A 17,289-nucleotide genomic window follows, 5' to 3' on the forward strand; every position below is an offset into this window, starting at 1 on the left:
CAACTTACCCTCATTTTTACAAATTTTATATGATTATTTAATACCTAAACACAATTAACACATGAATATATATATATGAATTACCAAGATTTTTTTTTTTTACAAATAGATTAAGTAGATAAGGTGTATAATTTATAGTCAAAATTAATGTTGTCTTTTAGTTGTGGAAACAAACAAATACAATAAATTGAGCATTTATGTCGGGGACCCTTGACTAGGATTTTCTGTTTTTTGAATAAAACAGCGATGCTTGAATGTGCTTTAGGTGTTACTCATGGTATTTTTAATTTGGCCACAGAAAGGATAAAGTTAAATTATATGGTTATATTTTGGTTTAGATACGTCTAAAAATTGAGTTGCTCACAATTTATACTCATTTTGGATTCCACTTACACATTTCTTATTTTAAACTTCCCTCTAATTTAGATTACAATTTAATAAATCAAAACTATTCTTATTTTAAATTGTTAAGGATTTCCAACTTTTCTTCTTACAAAACTACCCTTTTCTTAAAATAGTTAAATTTTATGTATATCTATTTTTACATTTTTATCTTTTCCTATAACAAATGCAAACAATATATCTATTTATTTCATTATAAAATTTGTTGGTTAAATTAATATCACAAGTTAATCAATTTTTTTAAAAAATATATATTTTTTATTTTTATATTCATATAAAACATTTAAAAAAAAATTAAAATTCACTACTTAAAATAAACATGACCCAAATTAGTGAAATTTTACATATGATTCGTACACATGAAATTCAATTAATGAATATTTTTTTATATATAAATTTTTCTTTCTTTCATATAAATATAAAATAATTTAGTCTTTTTTGTAATAAAAGTAATAATGAAAGGGATTTGAGTTAACGGCACAGCACGCCCATTTGTCATCATATTTGTTGTTTGTTAGCCAGTGTGGTGGATGGGACAGTTTAGTTCACTGACCAAACCTAAGGGGAAAGAAAAGCCAAAATTCCATGTTCCAAGTCTTCAAGACCTCCAAAGTTGTGGGACATGAGAAACTGAGCAACTTAAAGTTATTTTACAAAAGATTCGTATATTAAAGTAGAAATGAATGTTATGATAGCAAATGGGCTGAGCTAACCACTTATCTCTGGGCTGCCATCTATAACTCCAAATAAATCGGAGAATAGATGAGGTGTTTGGTCTTTTTATTTTGTTTAATGTAAAGATGGGATGCCAAATCCCTTTTTACCAAAACTTGTTTTATCTTTTCTATTCTATGTTTGTAATGCTAATAATGGAATGACAAAAACCTTTATTAGTTTTTTCATGCAAAATGCATTGAACCTTTCGCTATTTCCCCCATTCTCTTTCTACAAGGTTAGGTTATAGTCCTTAAAATCATAACACTTTACTGTTATTATTGCTACAAAAGCAGCTAAATTTATAAAATATTATAATTCTTAACTAATATATACTTTAATTTAATAAATGGGAGCAAAAGATTGCTAGGTCTATTACATAATTTCTTTTATTCTATAAAATATTACACTTCAAAAAGTAAGATTATTTATTTATTTATTTATTTTGCATGAGATTTTGGAGATTGTCAAAACCATTTTTATTTTAAAAAACGGAGGTCGACTTTAAAACGAAAATGGAGCCGCCACCAATCCTTTTTATTTTGGTGTGATCGGGTCAGCTTGTGATCAATCATTTTAATAAAGCATTTCGGTTTATTAAAACAACGTTTTTGGTCTACGAAAAACTAGAAAACAGATTCGGGAGTCAGTTACGCGCGAGGAAGGATTAGCACCCTCGCAACGCCCAAAATTAGTACCGTATTGATCAATTAACATCCTAATGTTGAAAATTTGGAAAAAAAAAATTTAAATACAATTCCTTTAAAACGTTTGGATAACTTGAATTGGATATTGATATTCTCTCGCTTAGAAGGAATAAAATATCATATCCAGCACGATAGGACACAACATTTCAAACTCTCGATACAAGATAATCTTATAATTTCCAAAAATCATGCATTTGAAATTTCAAAAGGATATTTGGCTATCTGGTCAAACGGTAAGTCGAAACCCAGCACGATTGGGCACGATTTCTCGAATTTTCAAACACAAAATATTGCCTCAAATTTAAGAAAACATGGATGAAACTTCAAAAGGATATTTAGTTATTCGGCCAAACAGAAAATCGAAACCCAGCACATTAGGACACGATTTCTCGAATTTCTAAACACGAAATATTTCCTTATTTTGAGAGATTTTTTAAATGAGGGTGATTATAAAAGCGATGAAGTACATTTATTCGGTTTATATAAAAAAAATGAAATGGACAATTTAAGATGCCAAAGTAAGCAAGCTCGATCATAAATCAATACACAAAAATCCAAAAGTAAAGTAACTAATATGGAACATGTACATAGTTACACCATTTATCAACGATATTACAAAGGTGCAGATATGTAAATTAAAACACACAAAAACAAACAATAAACAAACGAACAATACATAAAATAAACTATATGTATACAGACAAACAATACATGCAAAACTTTAAAAATTAATTATAAAATAAATAAAAATAATTAATGCATAAAATACAAAATATTGATCTATCTAAATTAATAATATACATATAATGAAAAATTTATTATAAATATATGTATAGAAATAATTATATAAAAACATTTGAAATAAACAAAAATACATCATAAAATAACTTTAAAAGGCATAAATTATATATATAGATTTAAAAGGAAATGTATAATCACAAATAGATTTAAAAGAAAATACATAAAATAATATAAAATCAACAATATATACAAAAAAAATGTACAACAATTCAAAGCTGATGATATAGGAAACATTTACATATATATAAGTGTAAAAAATAATTTTGTAACGAAACTGTAACGCCCCCTTACCCGAGACCGTCGCTGGAGTCGAGCACGAGGCATTACTAAACTTATTTGAGCACTTAAACAAATACGGACAAGTTGTCCAACTGCGTCATAGTTGCTTAAAAATTCATATCTCGAGTTCCGAAACTCGAAATCCAATTCCGTAAATTTTTCCTGAAACTAGACTCATATATCTATCTACTAATTTTTTTCTAGAATTTTTTGTTGGGCCAATTAGTACAGTTTATTAGTTAAAGTCTCCCCTGTTTCAGGGTTCGACTACTCTGACCTCTGTGTATTACGAATCAGATATCTCCCTGTACAGAGCTTAAATGACTATGCCGTTTGTTTCTAATAAAACTAGACTCAATAAGGAATCTGTAAATATAAAGCATGACTTCTAATTATCTTTTTAAAATTTATGGTGAATTTTCAAATTCAGAACAGGGGATCCAGAAATCGCTTTGGCCCTGTTTCACAAAAATTTAAACATCTCATAAAATATAGATCATATACCTGTTTCGCTTCTTCCATATGAAAATAGACTCATCAAGCTTCGATTCCATAACTTATTCATTATTTAATTCCATTTCTACTATTTTTAGTGATTTTTCAAATTCTCATCTCTACTGCTGTCTGAATCTATTTTATGGTAAATTTTACCTATTTCATGGTTTCCATGGATTAGCTAGCAATTTGACATACATAACACCAAATATGATCATGATTAGCCATTCCAATGGCTAATCATTACCAAGCATTTCCATACCACTCAATAACCATATCATAAGACCATATATACAAAATGATTATAATGCTATACATGCCGTACTCAAAATATACAAGCCATTATGCCAAGATGGTATACTGATAGTGTGAGTGGGCCTCCGACCGTTCCCGATTTCCGAGCTAGCTTGTCAAAACTATAAGGAATGAAAAGGAGGGAGTAAGCATAAATGCTTAGTAAGTCCATATGAAATTAATAAGCAATTACCAACATGCTTTTAAGATAAAACACCACAATTGTACAATTTCTAATGATTTTCTAAAATCAGAACAGGGGATCTCGAAGTCATTCAAACTCTGTCTCACAACAATTTAAATATCTTATAACATAAAATCCAATTGCATGCACCGTTTCCTCTATATGAAACTAGATTCATCAGGCTTTAATCTCATATTTTATTCAGCCCTTAACTCAATTTCCACAATTTATGGTGAATTTCAAAAGTTACACTACTGCAGTAATCCAAAACTGCCAAGGCCATATTTATTCATTCACCACTATTATTCACTAAATCCATACAATATCATTTCATCCATCATGGTAAGAACACATAATTATGCTTCATAAGCATAGATCCATAATCTCAATGTCATCAAGTATCAAGAACTTATTCCAAATCGTGTCATTTTCATAGTATTCACCAATTCTTAATCTTTTCGGGCCATTTTACATTTTCGTTCATAATCAAATTAGGGAACAACTACGGAATTGAGTATCTCATTACCACAATGCCATAGTAAAATTATGGTCTTGCACATAGTCACATATCACATACCGAGGCCATAGCCCAGCCATGGTCTTATACGAATCACATATCACACTGATGCCATATCCCAGATATGGTCTTATACAGTAGCACATATCACACCGATGCCATATCCCGGATATGGTCTTATACGGAAGCACAAATCACATTTCTCTGAAGCCATAACCCAGCTATGGTCTTATACGGAAATCACATTTCACATGCTGCCATGGTCCAACCATGGTCTTTTTCGTCAATTCATCTTAGCCACTGAATGAAAGTACTCAAGTCCGTTGTTCCATTTAATTTGTACTTTTATTCAAATATCATTTTACAATTATCACAGTTTAATGACATTTTATATACAATAATATACTATATCATTCATGAATTTTTCATTTCAAAACATTAAATTACACATTGCATTATGAAAAATCATATGAACTTACCTCGATATAAAATATTAGCAATCGAGCCTATTCCTCATAAACTTTATTTTTCCCTCGATCACGACTTGAATCTCGTTTCTCTTGATCTATAATATAAATTATTTCTACTCATTAGCATTTATTTGATTTCTACTTCACTTCACAATTTATGCTGTTCAAATTTCGAAATTACACTTTTACCCTAAAATTTACAGTTTTTACAATTTAGTCCCTACTCAATTCACCCATCAATTGAACTAATTTTTTCTCAATTAACACTTTATTTTATCATTATAAATTATTTCACAACCTTTGATATTCTCAATTTCAACACCAACATCTAATTCACAACTTTTTCACAATTAGGTCCTAAATACCATTTTCTATCAAAATGACTTAATAAAACAACCTTAATATGAAATTAGAACTTCAATTTCATAATAATTCATCATATACTACCCTTACTCAGCCAGGGTAACTTCCAATTTCACCCACCAAATCAAAAACTAATGAATTAGATGATTGGACCTAATTGTAAAAGTCACCAAAACATAAAAATTACTGAGAAATAGTAAAAATTGAACTTACATGGTGTAAAAATATGAAAAACCAGCATAGGAGACCTGGTACGACGTTTCTGGCTGAGAAAGATGAAGAAAATGTCTAGATTTTTCAATTACATCATTATTTAATTACTAACTTTTATGCTATTTCCAATTTTGCCCCTTGTTCACATTGTTTTCTTGCTTATTTCATACCCAAACCGTCCAGCCATTAACCTTTGGGTCTAATTGCTCTTTAAATCCATCTTTTTAAATACTTAAGCTATTTAATCACATCTCACAATTTTACAATTAGTTCAATTTAGTCCTTTTCACCTAATTAACTACCGAAATCTTAAAATTTCTTGACGAAACTTTAATACTAACTTATTTACACTCCATAAATATTTCTAAAAATATTTATGGCTCGGTTTATGAATTCGAGGTCTCGATACCTCATTTTAGACCCAATTTACTTATTAAATTCTTTTCTCTCTTTTTTTTACACAAAATTCACTAATTCAAAATTCTTCTAAATTCACACTTGACTCATAATTATTAATTTATTAAATTTTTAAACATACTTGTCGGATTTAGTGATCTCAAATCACTGTTCCGATATCACTGAAATTTGGGCCGTTACAACTCTCCCCCCTTTAGGGATTTTCGTCCCAGAAAATCTTACCGGAAAAGTGGTCTTCACTTAGATTCTTCAATTTCATATTCGGTGCTGAAGAACTTTCACTCAGGCGGTGCCTCCAATATATCTCTTTAATTTCTCATATATTCTGAAAGCTTACGGACTCATCTCTTAATTGTTCTTAAATTTTCAACCCTTCTCAGTTTCCCATGATATCATGACATAAAACCTGTATCTCAACTTGATTTAATGGAGACTGAAATTCCAAGAAATCCAACAATCAAAGAGAGCTGAAATTCCATGAATCTGATGAGTAGGAATTCATTCAATACCGATATGATTTATAGATCTCGCCAAACATTTAAGAATAGGATACATCACATTTTCCTCTTTCTGCCATAGAAATAATTCTGATATGGCCTCAAGAATAATCCTTTTCATTTCCATCCCAATATCAACACTGGCAAGGATAATTTTGATAGATCCCAATGCTCGGCTTTAACCTCTTTAATAACTCAGATTTTATGGAACATCGAATGCTCTAAACTATCACATTACCTCACTGTCTTGAAACATATCACAATTCATACAACAGTACATTACTAAAAGTCAGGAAGTCTTTGCTCAATGTAGACTAGTCTAGTTCAGACGCTTCGGTTACCAATATTCTCATCTATCCGAACTCTGTCAACATGTAATAAACTTTTCAGCTTTCACAAGAAGAAAAACTTATCATTCATAGTGACTTTAACTAATATCCAACTCTTTCTAATAAATATACACTTCTCGTTCAGACTATTTACTCTTTTATCAGCACAAAAATGAAATCTATTATCAAACTTGAGAAAAATAATCCTGACATAATTGTCACACGAAATCTTTCAAATAAATAATTCACCATACCGACTGAAACTCGCGCTTTTATCACCTATGCCTTTACTGATGTCAAATCCTTACACAGAAATTAGAAAAAAAAATCCCAATACTAAAATCACCACATTACCAAGATCAAATTAGAAGTTTAGTCATATTTGACATGATTATCACAAGCTGAAGAACGTACTTCGAACATGAGTCGTAATTGACAAATTATGGAGCAAAGATAAAAAGAAAACCGAATAAAGAAATCCAAAATAGAGAAACCCAGAATAAAGAAATCCAGAATAAAGAGATCCAGGATAAAGAAACCCAAGATACGATACTATGCCGGAGAATCGAAAACCAAACTCATAGAGAAAATACAAAATACCCCGATAATTCTTCAAAGAAAGAAAGTCTAAAAGAAAACATCATTTAATCCCACTAGAGTCAAATATAACAAGAACAATATATCTTCCCATACATATATATCAGATGAAGCATCAAGTAGAAGAAACAAAATCATAATATCATACGTATTCTTTCATCAATTCTTATCAGACAAAATGAAATAGAATACCCGATGAAATAGAGCAATATAAATTATAAACCAGTCAGACTACCAATGCTTTCATCCAACACCAGGATTAAAAGACATTCCCATATAACAAAAATTTCTTCAGAAGATCAATAGCCATAGAAATATTTCTGAGAACGGGTAAACACATAGAACATCTCAAAAGAGACTGCTAAATCTGCCCAGTCATAACTATCACACTCAGATAGTTCACATTTCAAATATCATTTCCCTAACTAGTTCTGCCGTCACAAATTTCATATTAAACCATTCACTAAAGAAGGCCAGTTCTGAATAAATTTCGATTTACTCTTTTCTCGACCTTGCACCTGAGTAATTCGATTTACCAAAGAGAATACCTTCTCTAATTGGGACAGTGCATAACTCCAATAATCTTTACATCAATCTGATACTTTACTGTCTCAGACTTTACTTATCAGCTCATTTTCAATCTCTGATCATACTTATAATTATTCTATCACTGAACTCTTTGGGTTCTCAACTGGAAACTTATTCAATACAAATCTCATGAAATTCCATTATAAGTACCACTTCGGTAAGGGGGAGGGGTTGTAGGACCTCTGACTCGACTTTCTTATACATACACATATGACACAACTTCCATCATTATAGCAACATCATCAAAATCATATCATTTATTCAGGCAATGCAATATTCATGTTGGCTTACTCAAATTTTCCCATTGTCCCATTTAGACAATATACTTATGCATACATTCTATGTTTTCTAGATAACTTTACTTATCCATTCATTTATTTAAATTAATTCATGTTCATGACATCATATAAGGCCAAACAAACACAGATATTTGCATCACAATCACAACTTTCATTTCGTGCATCATCATGTACATATAATTACAATCATATAATTCAGTCCAACAATTTAACATAGATAAGTTCATTTCATTATAATCCTTTATCTCATAAAAATTATATATCATTAACATTCATCAACATTCAACGTCCAATCAAGGCTAGGACATTTTCATTCGTATCATGATATTATGACCTTTATTCATACCTCTACTACTTTCTATTTTTTTTTCCGTTCATCTTATCAAGTAAGCCACATACACTACATCATATGAGTATTAAGCAAATATGGATATTTATCATGACATGAATTTTCATATCACATATTATCACATATGTATCATAAACTTTTATTCATACTTTTCTGAACCGAGACTTATCATAATCATAACTTTACTCAAATACCTTCACATAATATTGAACATGGTCAGCGCAGCTCGGTTGGAGAGTACCCTGTATAAATAAGACGGTACTTATACGCGTCGGAAAACATCACACTATCACAGATCAGTGGCATGGCATGTATAGCTAAACTTTTACACATACTAAGTTAGTCCGAGAACCGACTAAACCTGCTCTGATACCAATAAATGTAACACCCCCTTACCCGAGACCGTCGCCGGAGTCGAGCACGAGGCATTACTAAACTTATTTGAGCACTTAAACAAATTCGGACAAGCTGTCCAACTGCGTCATAGTTGCTTAAAAATTCATATCTCGAGTTCCGAAACTCAAAATCCAATTCCGTAAATTTTTCCTGAAACTAGACTCATATATCTATCTACTAATTTTTTTCTAGAATTTTTGGTTGGGCCAATTAGTACAGTTTATTAGTTAAAGTCTCCCCTGTTTCAGGGTTCGACTACTCTGACCTCTGTGTATTACGAATCAGATATCTCCCTGTACAGAGCTTAAATGACTATGCCGTTTGTTTCTAATAAAACTAGACTCAATAAGGAATCTGTAAATATAAAGCATGACTTCTAATTATCTTTTTAAAATTTATGGTGAATTTCCAAATTCAGAACAGGGGATCCAGAAATCGCTCTGGCCCTGTTTCACAAAAATTTAAACATCTCATAAAATATAGATCATATACCTGTTTCGCTTCTTCCATATGAAAATAGACTCATCAAGCTTCGATTCCATAACTTATTCATTATTTAATTCCATTTCTACTATTTTTAGTGATTTTTCAAATTCTCATCTCTACTGCTGTCTGAATCTATTTTATGGTAAATTTTACCTATTTCATGGTTTCCATGGATTAGCTAGCAATTTGACATACATAACACCAAATATGATCATGATTAGCCATTCCAATGGCTAATCATTACCAAGCATTTCCATACCACTCAATAATCATATCATAAGACCATATATACAAAATGATTATAATGCTATACATGCCGTACTCAAAATATACAAGCCATTATGCCAAGATGGTATACGGATAGTGTGAGTGGGCCTCCGACCGTTCCCGATTTCCGAGCTAGCTTGTCAAAACTATAAGGAATGAAAAGGAGGGAGTAAGCATAAATGCTTAGTAAGTCCATATGAAATTAATAAGCAATTACCAACATGCTTTTAAGATAAAACACCACAATTGTACAATTTCTAATGATTTTCTAAAATCAGAACAGGGGATCTCGAAGTCATTCAAACTCTGTCTCACAACAATTTAAATATCTTATAAAATAAAATCCAATTGCATGCACCGTTTCCTCTATATGAAACTAGACTCATCAGGCTTTAATCTCATATTTTATTCAGCCTTTAACTCAATTTTCATAATTTATGGTGAATTTCAAAAGTTACACTACTGCAGTAATCCAAAACTGCCAAGGCCATATTTATTCATTCACCACTATTATTCACTAAATCCATACAATATGATTTCATCCATCATGGTAAGAATACATAATTATGCTTCATAAGCATAGATCCATAATCTCAATGTCATCAAGTATCAAGAACTTATTCCAAATCGTGTCATTTTCATAGTATTCGCCAATTCTTAATCTTTTCGGGCCATTTTACATTTTCGTTCATAATCAAATTAGGGAACAACTACGGAATTGAGTACCTCATTATCACAATGCCATAGTAAAATTATGGTCTTGCACATAGTCACATATCACATACCGAGGCCATAGCTCAGCCATGGTCTTATACGAATCACATATCACACTGATGCCATATCCCAGATATGGTCTTATACAGTAGCACATATCACACCGATGCCATATCCCGTATATGGTCTTATACGGAAGCACAAATCACATTTCTCCGAAGCCATAGCCCAGCTATGGTCTTATACGGAAATCACATTTCACATGCTGCCATGGTCCAACCATGGTCTTTTCTGTCAATTCGTCTTAGCCACTGAATGAAAGTACTCAAGTCCGTTGTTCCATTTAATTTGTACTTTTATTCAAATATCATTTTACAATTATCACAGTTTAATGACATTTTATATACAATAATATACTATATCATTCATGAAATTTTCATTTCAAAACATTAAATTACACATTGCATTATTAAAAATCATATGAACTTACCTCGATATAAAATATTAGCAATCGAGCCTATTCCTCGTAAACTTTATTTTGCCCTCGATCACGACTTGAATCTCGTTTCTCTTGATCTATAATATAAATTATTTCTACTAATTAGCATTTATTTGATTTCTAATTCACTTCACAATTTATGCTGTTCAAATTTCGAAATTACACTTTTACCCTAAAATTTACAGTTTTTACAATTTAGTCCCTACTCAATTCACTCATCAATTGAACTAATTTTTTCTCAATTAACACTTTATTTTATCATTATAAATTACTTCACAACCTTTGATATTCTCAATTTCAACACCAACATCTAATTCACAACTTTTTCACAATTAGGTCCTAAATACCATTTTCTATCAAAATGACTTAATAAAACAACCTTAATATGAAATTAGAACTTCAATTTCATAATAATTCATCATATACTACCCTTACTCAGCCAGGATAACTTCCAATTTCACCCACCAAATTAAAAACTAATGAATTAGATGATTGGACCTAATTGTAAAAGTCACAAAAACATAAAAATTACTAAGAAATAGTAAAAATTGAACTTACATGGTGTAAAAATATGAAAAACCAGCATAGGAGACCTGGTACGACGTTTCTGGCTGAGAAAGATGAAGAAAATGTCTAGATTTTTCAATTACATCATTATTTAATTACTAACTTTTATGCTATTTCCAATTTTGCCCCTTGTTCACATTGTTTTCTTGCTTATTTCATACCCAAACCGTCCAGCCATTAACCTTTGGGTCTAATTGCTCTTTAAATCCATCTTTTTAAATACTTAAGCTATTTAATCACATCTCACAATTTTACAATTAGTTCAATTTAGTCCTTTTCACCTAATTAACTACCGAAATCTTAAAATTTCTTGACGAAACTTTAATACTAACTTATTTACACTCCATAAATATTTTTAAAAATATTTATGGCTCGGTTTATGAATTCGAGGTCTCGATACCTCGTTTTAGACCCAATTTACTTATTAAATTCTTTTCTCTCTTTTTTTTTACACAAAATTCACTAATTCAAAATTCTTCTAAATTCACACTTGACTCATAATTATTAATTTTTAAATTTTTAAACATACTTGTCGGATTTAGTGATCTCAAATCACTGTTCCGATATCACTGAAATTTGGGCCGTTACAGAAACAATATAAATGATAAACAAAACAATATATATATACACGAATAAATAATATACACAAAATACAAATAGCTTAATATATAATATATACAAAAATAATAATATAATATTTAAAGAATGTTCATAAAAGAGAAAAATATATAAAATATATAATAAAGCAGAATGAAAATATACAAAAGAAAATAACAACAAGAAAAAAAATTAAAATAAGGTGGAATCAATTAATAAAATGTTAAAATAATATGAAAAGGGGGAAAAATGAATGAATTATAAAGAATATAAAAACATGAATTTTAAAAGAACTCAATGGAAATAAAAACAAAATTAAGGGGAAAATTTGTAAACAAATAGAATTTCTAAAGCGTAGACAAGGACTAGAATGAAATGCGCCCAAATGAATAGGGATTTAAAATAAAAATATTCCAACTCACAAAAGTCAGTATTTAAATGAGGAGTAAATTGAAACGATGCGCAAATCCTTCGAAATAAAAACCATTATTCAATCACTGTTTTTTATGTTCGTATTCAGTATCTCCTCTCCTTTTCTCCAAAAAAAACTCCCCCATTTACAATAGTTTTGAATGGCTTTTATAACTAAAATTTACAACTGATTCCTCTTTCTTTTTGCAGGCAAGTGGGGTGATGGAGTTGGTGAGGTGGTTTAGTGGTCGGTTTAGTGGGGTGTTGGAGTTAATGAGGTAGTTTAGTGGAGTGCTAATTGGACGGTTGGTGTTTTGGTCTTTTCTTGTTGGGCCTGGGCAAAATTTGGGCTCTAGAGAGATAATAGAGTTTTATCTACTTTTACTGCACATTTGCAAAAGTTACCTTATTTTCAAATTTTCATACAAAAATTAATAAATAATCTATTCCAAGTGTCAATTGTACATCCCAACTCTAACATTAGTTGCAATTCAATTTGCAATAAAAAAGTTGTGCAACTTGACATATATGTTGACACATCTTTGATAGTAAAATCTTGTTTTAATTCCTACATCTCCTCAAGTAAAGTCATTATGTGAAAGTTTTATGTGTGTTGTGTTTTAATAAATGAAGAGATTTCATTTCTAAACAAGTTTATTTTTTGGTTAAATACATGTTCAAATTGATTAAAGGATTGCAAACTTAGAGTGTCTATTTAAAAGGAAGATTGCTCATTTAATGATGTACGATTGAGAGAGAGCATTTGTTTTTTCATTTTCATGAACTTATTTTTAGTGCATTTATCTTATATACAAATTATGTTCATGTTTTGTTTGTGACTAAGTTTTTTCGAGAAAAGTTTTGGTGAGAAAAGTGATATTTAAATATACATCAAACCCGACTCCAACACAAACTTGGTGATGTTCATGTTATTAAGTTATTAAGTTAAAATTATGTTCATGTTCATGTTTCTGTTATTTTTAGTGCATGTTTTGTATATTTAAAACAATCATGTCATTTTTCTGTTAATCATTTAACGGTTGGTGACCAAAAATGATAAAAATAAATAATTGAATAACCATTTTATAATTTTTCATATTTAAATGATCTATTAGATAAATATCAATATAGGTTATCCAATTTTTTAAGTCCTAGGCATTTTAAACCCGTATGTAACGGTTAAGTTCACTGTTTCATTTAACCCAATATAGGCTTAATTTTGTTAAGAAATCACCAGATTTTATTTCACTTTGTTTAACTAATTCAATGCGCACCGTTTAGTTCACTTTGTTTTATTTCTCTAGTTTTAATTTTGTCCCGTAACAAATGCTGCCCTCCAAAAGAAGATCATTGTCCTCAAGGATCATAGTGAGAATAAGTAGCATACAGCTGTTGCAGTGGTTCAATCCTGTGTTCACTCTATTCTTGTTGTTGCCGAAAGTTGACCTGGGCAAGCATAACCTCAATCTAGCTTCCTATGAGTGTCTCATGCTCAAGCAATGCGTTGGCAAGTGCATTATGTTCTTTCCTGTGGGTGGTGAGAATGGTTTTTTGTATTGTCATAAGCCCTCTCTAGCAACTCCCTCACTTCTTTCTCGATAAAAAGCCTAATCTAAGTGCTCATGCTCCTACCGTTGTATTGTCATAAGCCCCACTTCTTTACTCATGCCATACCTTGTAACCATTCTTCGAGCTAGATTAGTCGCATTCTTAAGATCAGACTGTGCACCAGAAGTAACTTCATTTTCCCCAAAGATAAGCTCTTCTACAACCCGTCCTCCCATAGCAACATCAAGCCTTGCAAGCATTTGCTTTCGAGAAAAGCTTGTTTTATCCTTTTTAGGCAACTGGGTCACCATGCTGAGAGCCATTCATCGAGGGACCATTGTTACTTTGTGAAAAAGAAGTGCTTCATTAGTATGGATTGCAACAAGGGCATGGCCAGCTTTATGGAAAGCTGTCAATTTTCGTAACTCCTCAGAATTACAGCTGACTTGCGTTCACTTCCCAATATGATCTTATGTTTTGCATATTCTAGATCGGCCATTGTAACTGCTTTGGCACCATCCATTGCAGCCTTTACAGCAGCAATATTGATCAAATTTGCTAGATCAACACCAGAGAATCCAATAGTACCTCCAGCAATAATCATTAAATCGACATCCTCGGCCTTCAAGACCTTTGACATGTGGGATTCCATAATCTGCCTTCGCTGTCCAAGTCCTTTACTGATCCCTCTATCTTCAGCAAGTGCACCAATATCAAAAATCAACAATAAGCCAAGTGCAAGACTACGAAAAATACGACACAATTGATCTTTAAAATTTCCTAATTCTGAAGACACCATGTGGATAGGAGCACTAGTAGTTCCTAGGTAACTATTTTTTACAGGTTTTCCTATATTTCGGAGAGCTGAAAGTCCCCCCTTTACTCTCTGTCTCTTGCTGAACGAGATATACCTTTTTGTAATCTCTTAAAGCAACTCACTTTCATCTAGCCTATTAACTTTGACTAATGCCTTAACGTACTCGAAAAGTGTAAAATGATTAGAATACGAAACATGACTAATCTATTTTACTAGAGAAAGTGAGAGACGTTAGATTTAGTGGCTTAAGTGTAATATTTTCGTCAATATACACTTATTATTTTCAAACAGATTGGTTAATAAACAAATTCATTGATTACATTAATATACTTTGTATAATTATCCTTACATAATTTTTGAATGCAAAGCAAAATAGAAACAAATATTATTCATTAATTATCTAAATGTTTAACTAATACTAATTAGAACATCAATTCACTTGGCTGATTTAACGCAACAGATAAGCACATCTACCATAATAATATTGTTATGCTTGCATTCTCTCTCTGAGTTGTCTACTTAAGTGAAAATATTAGGCACCACAATTACATGAACATGAAATGTAATTAAAAATATATAAATATTTCAAAATTAATATAATAAGCATATCAAAAAATATAAAATACTTCAAATACAATTACAGATCAAATGCAGAATACAGAACACAGAATGGATGCACGGATTTTACAGTGTTTGTTTTGCATTAGAATTTAGCAAAGGAAATAACAAAGAATATGAGTAAAGTTGCTCCATTGCAACTGAACTATCATTTAGACTTTAGAGCGTAGACTTGAGAATTTGAGGAATGGGAAAAGGGAAGTGAAGCTGAAGAAGAAAAAACCACAACTTGAATGGCATTTAAAGAATATGAAACCAAAATCCCACAAATATTTGGTGAGGAATAGTTTTCAGTAAAGGCAGCTATTTATTCTGCAAAAATAGTCACTGATATTCCCCTTTATGAGACTCCTTGGGTATGCCCACTTCCTCTTTTCTTTTCTTGAGATTCCGATATTAAACTTATTGAGAATCACAGAGTCAATATAGGTTGACTCATTTCTTACCTAGATGGGGTTTGTACAGGATTTGTTTGACGAGTATTTGGAGGACAAACCCAGAGTTTTCAATTCCATGTTTCCTCACAAACATAGTATCCAACAGCTTTATGAGGTAATTTGCTTCTTTTTTTCTTTTTTTTCTAATTTGAGTTTAGTTTAGTTTAGTTGATTAAATTCTAAATGCTTGCAGTTGTTGAGTTGAGGAGTACAGAAGATTTCAATTGTATCATCATCTACCTACACCATCAACAATTATAGAGATTTCAGATATTGAAACAGCTAGAAATCAGTTTGGTATAATTTGGGTTGAACATATAGTGCAGGATGAATGGAGGATTAAGATGATGCCCTTAAAGGTGGTGGCCCTAAAGGTGTGGCAAGTAATTGACTTTAGGTTGAAATGCAAATACCCACTCCAAGTTCCATGATATCACAAAACTTCTTGAGGTTCAGTTGGTAAGCAAATATGTGAATCAAACAAATTAGCTTTTGTATAATCCCACAATCAAACCAGGTTGTCACTGTGTGTCTACTTATAGCCAAGGTATTCATGTTTTTCAGCATCTAATCCACTTTTCAAAGCTTTACCTCCTTGGGTTTCAAACCATAGCATTTCCTTTACCGAGAGTCTTTTTACCTTCACTCACAACTACCAATTGAACTAATATTGTTTTTGCTTTGAAATGAGGGAGATGCACCATTGGATGGAAAAATCTTGAAACCTAATCATAACACTTTTTCATGTAAACCATATTAATATTCACTGTGAATTAGCAAAGCTTGATTAACTTCCATATTAATATGCATGGGTCATCAATCACTCCAAGTGATCATTACACTTTGCATGTACATCATTTCTTCATCCCTTATATATATATATGTAATCCAAAGGTGAAGTGCTGTTGCAGACAAGATGTGAACTACAAGGGCTTGACAAAGTAATTGACTCATCATCGCATTTCGCACTTGGTGTGAAAGCAAGATTATACCCTGATAGAAGAGGCAACAAAAGCCGGATTAGGGGTGACTGTGAGATCAACATTAGCCTTGTTTTTCCGCCCACTTTCACTTTCATACCGGGTGGCGCCATTCGCGACATTCTTGTCAAAGGGGTAAGTCAGTAAGTACGATTGGTTATGAAAGTTTTTAAATTCATGAATAACTTTTTAATGTACTTGAAAACTAACCTGCATGGTGATAGTTAGTTAATTGCCAACTATTTATTCTCTTATCTTATTTTAATATTCTCATTTCACCGTATCATATACATATACATATGTTGGTGGCTTTTTAGTTCACAAATGCTCAACAATGGCTAATTTCAGAGAAATGTGGTATTGAAAGGTAATGGCAGAGATAGGTGAAAGGATAAAGGTGGGTGCTGATGATAGCTTGCTTGCAGATTACAGAAATT

At 31.3% G+C, this 17,289-nt stretch overlaps 1 protein-coding gene and 1 pseudogene across 1 annotated transcript; one reads left to right on the forward strand and one right to left on the reverse strand.

Annotated features, from left to right (window-relative positions):
- Positions 1 to 13,871: 13,871 nt before the first annotated feature.
- LOC107923546 (ATP-dependent zinc metalloprotease FTSH 4, mitochondrial-like) lies at positions 13,872 to 14,799 on the reverse strand (annotated as a pseudogene).
- A 687-nt stretch (positions 14,800 to 15,486) lies between these two features.
- Positions 15,487 to 17,001, forward strand: LOC107923547 (uncharacterized). Its single transcript, XM_016853738.2, has 5 exons — positions 15,487 to 15,508; positions 15,730 to 15,791; positions 15,901 to 15,987; positions 16,296 to 16,331; positions 16,784 to 17,001. The coding sequence occupies exons 1-5, from the start codon at positions 15,487 to 15,489 to the stop codon at positions 16,997 to 16,999; spliced, it is 423 nt and encodes a 140-aa protein (XP_016709227.2). The 3' UTR covers positions 17,000 to 17,001.
- Positions 17,002 to 17,289: the final 288 nt, after the last annotated feature.

This window comes from Gossypium hirsutum, chromosome A11, assembly GCF_007990345.1.
Source record: "Gossypium hirsutum isolate 1008001.06 chromosome A11, Gossypium_hirsutum_v2.1, whole genome shotgun sequence".
NCBI classification, from domain to species: domain Eukaryota; kingdom Viridiplantae; phylum Streptophyta; class Magnoliopsida; order Malvales; family Malvaceae; genus Gossypium; species Gossypium hirsutum.

Bases quoted from the DNA above. Each gene is read 5' to 3' on its own strand.
- LOC107923547 (XM_016853738.2), top strand. From the start codon at position 15,487: ATGGATGCACGGATTTTACAGT. The intron at 15,509-15,729 runs GTTTGTTTTGCA...AATAGTTTTCAG, and splicing joins GGATGCACGGATTTTACAGT to TAAAGGCAGCTATTTATTCT. The intron at 15,988-16,295 runs GTAATTTGCTTC...ACCCACTCCAAG, and splicing joins GTATCCAACAGCTTTATGAG to TTCCATGATATCACAAAACT.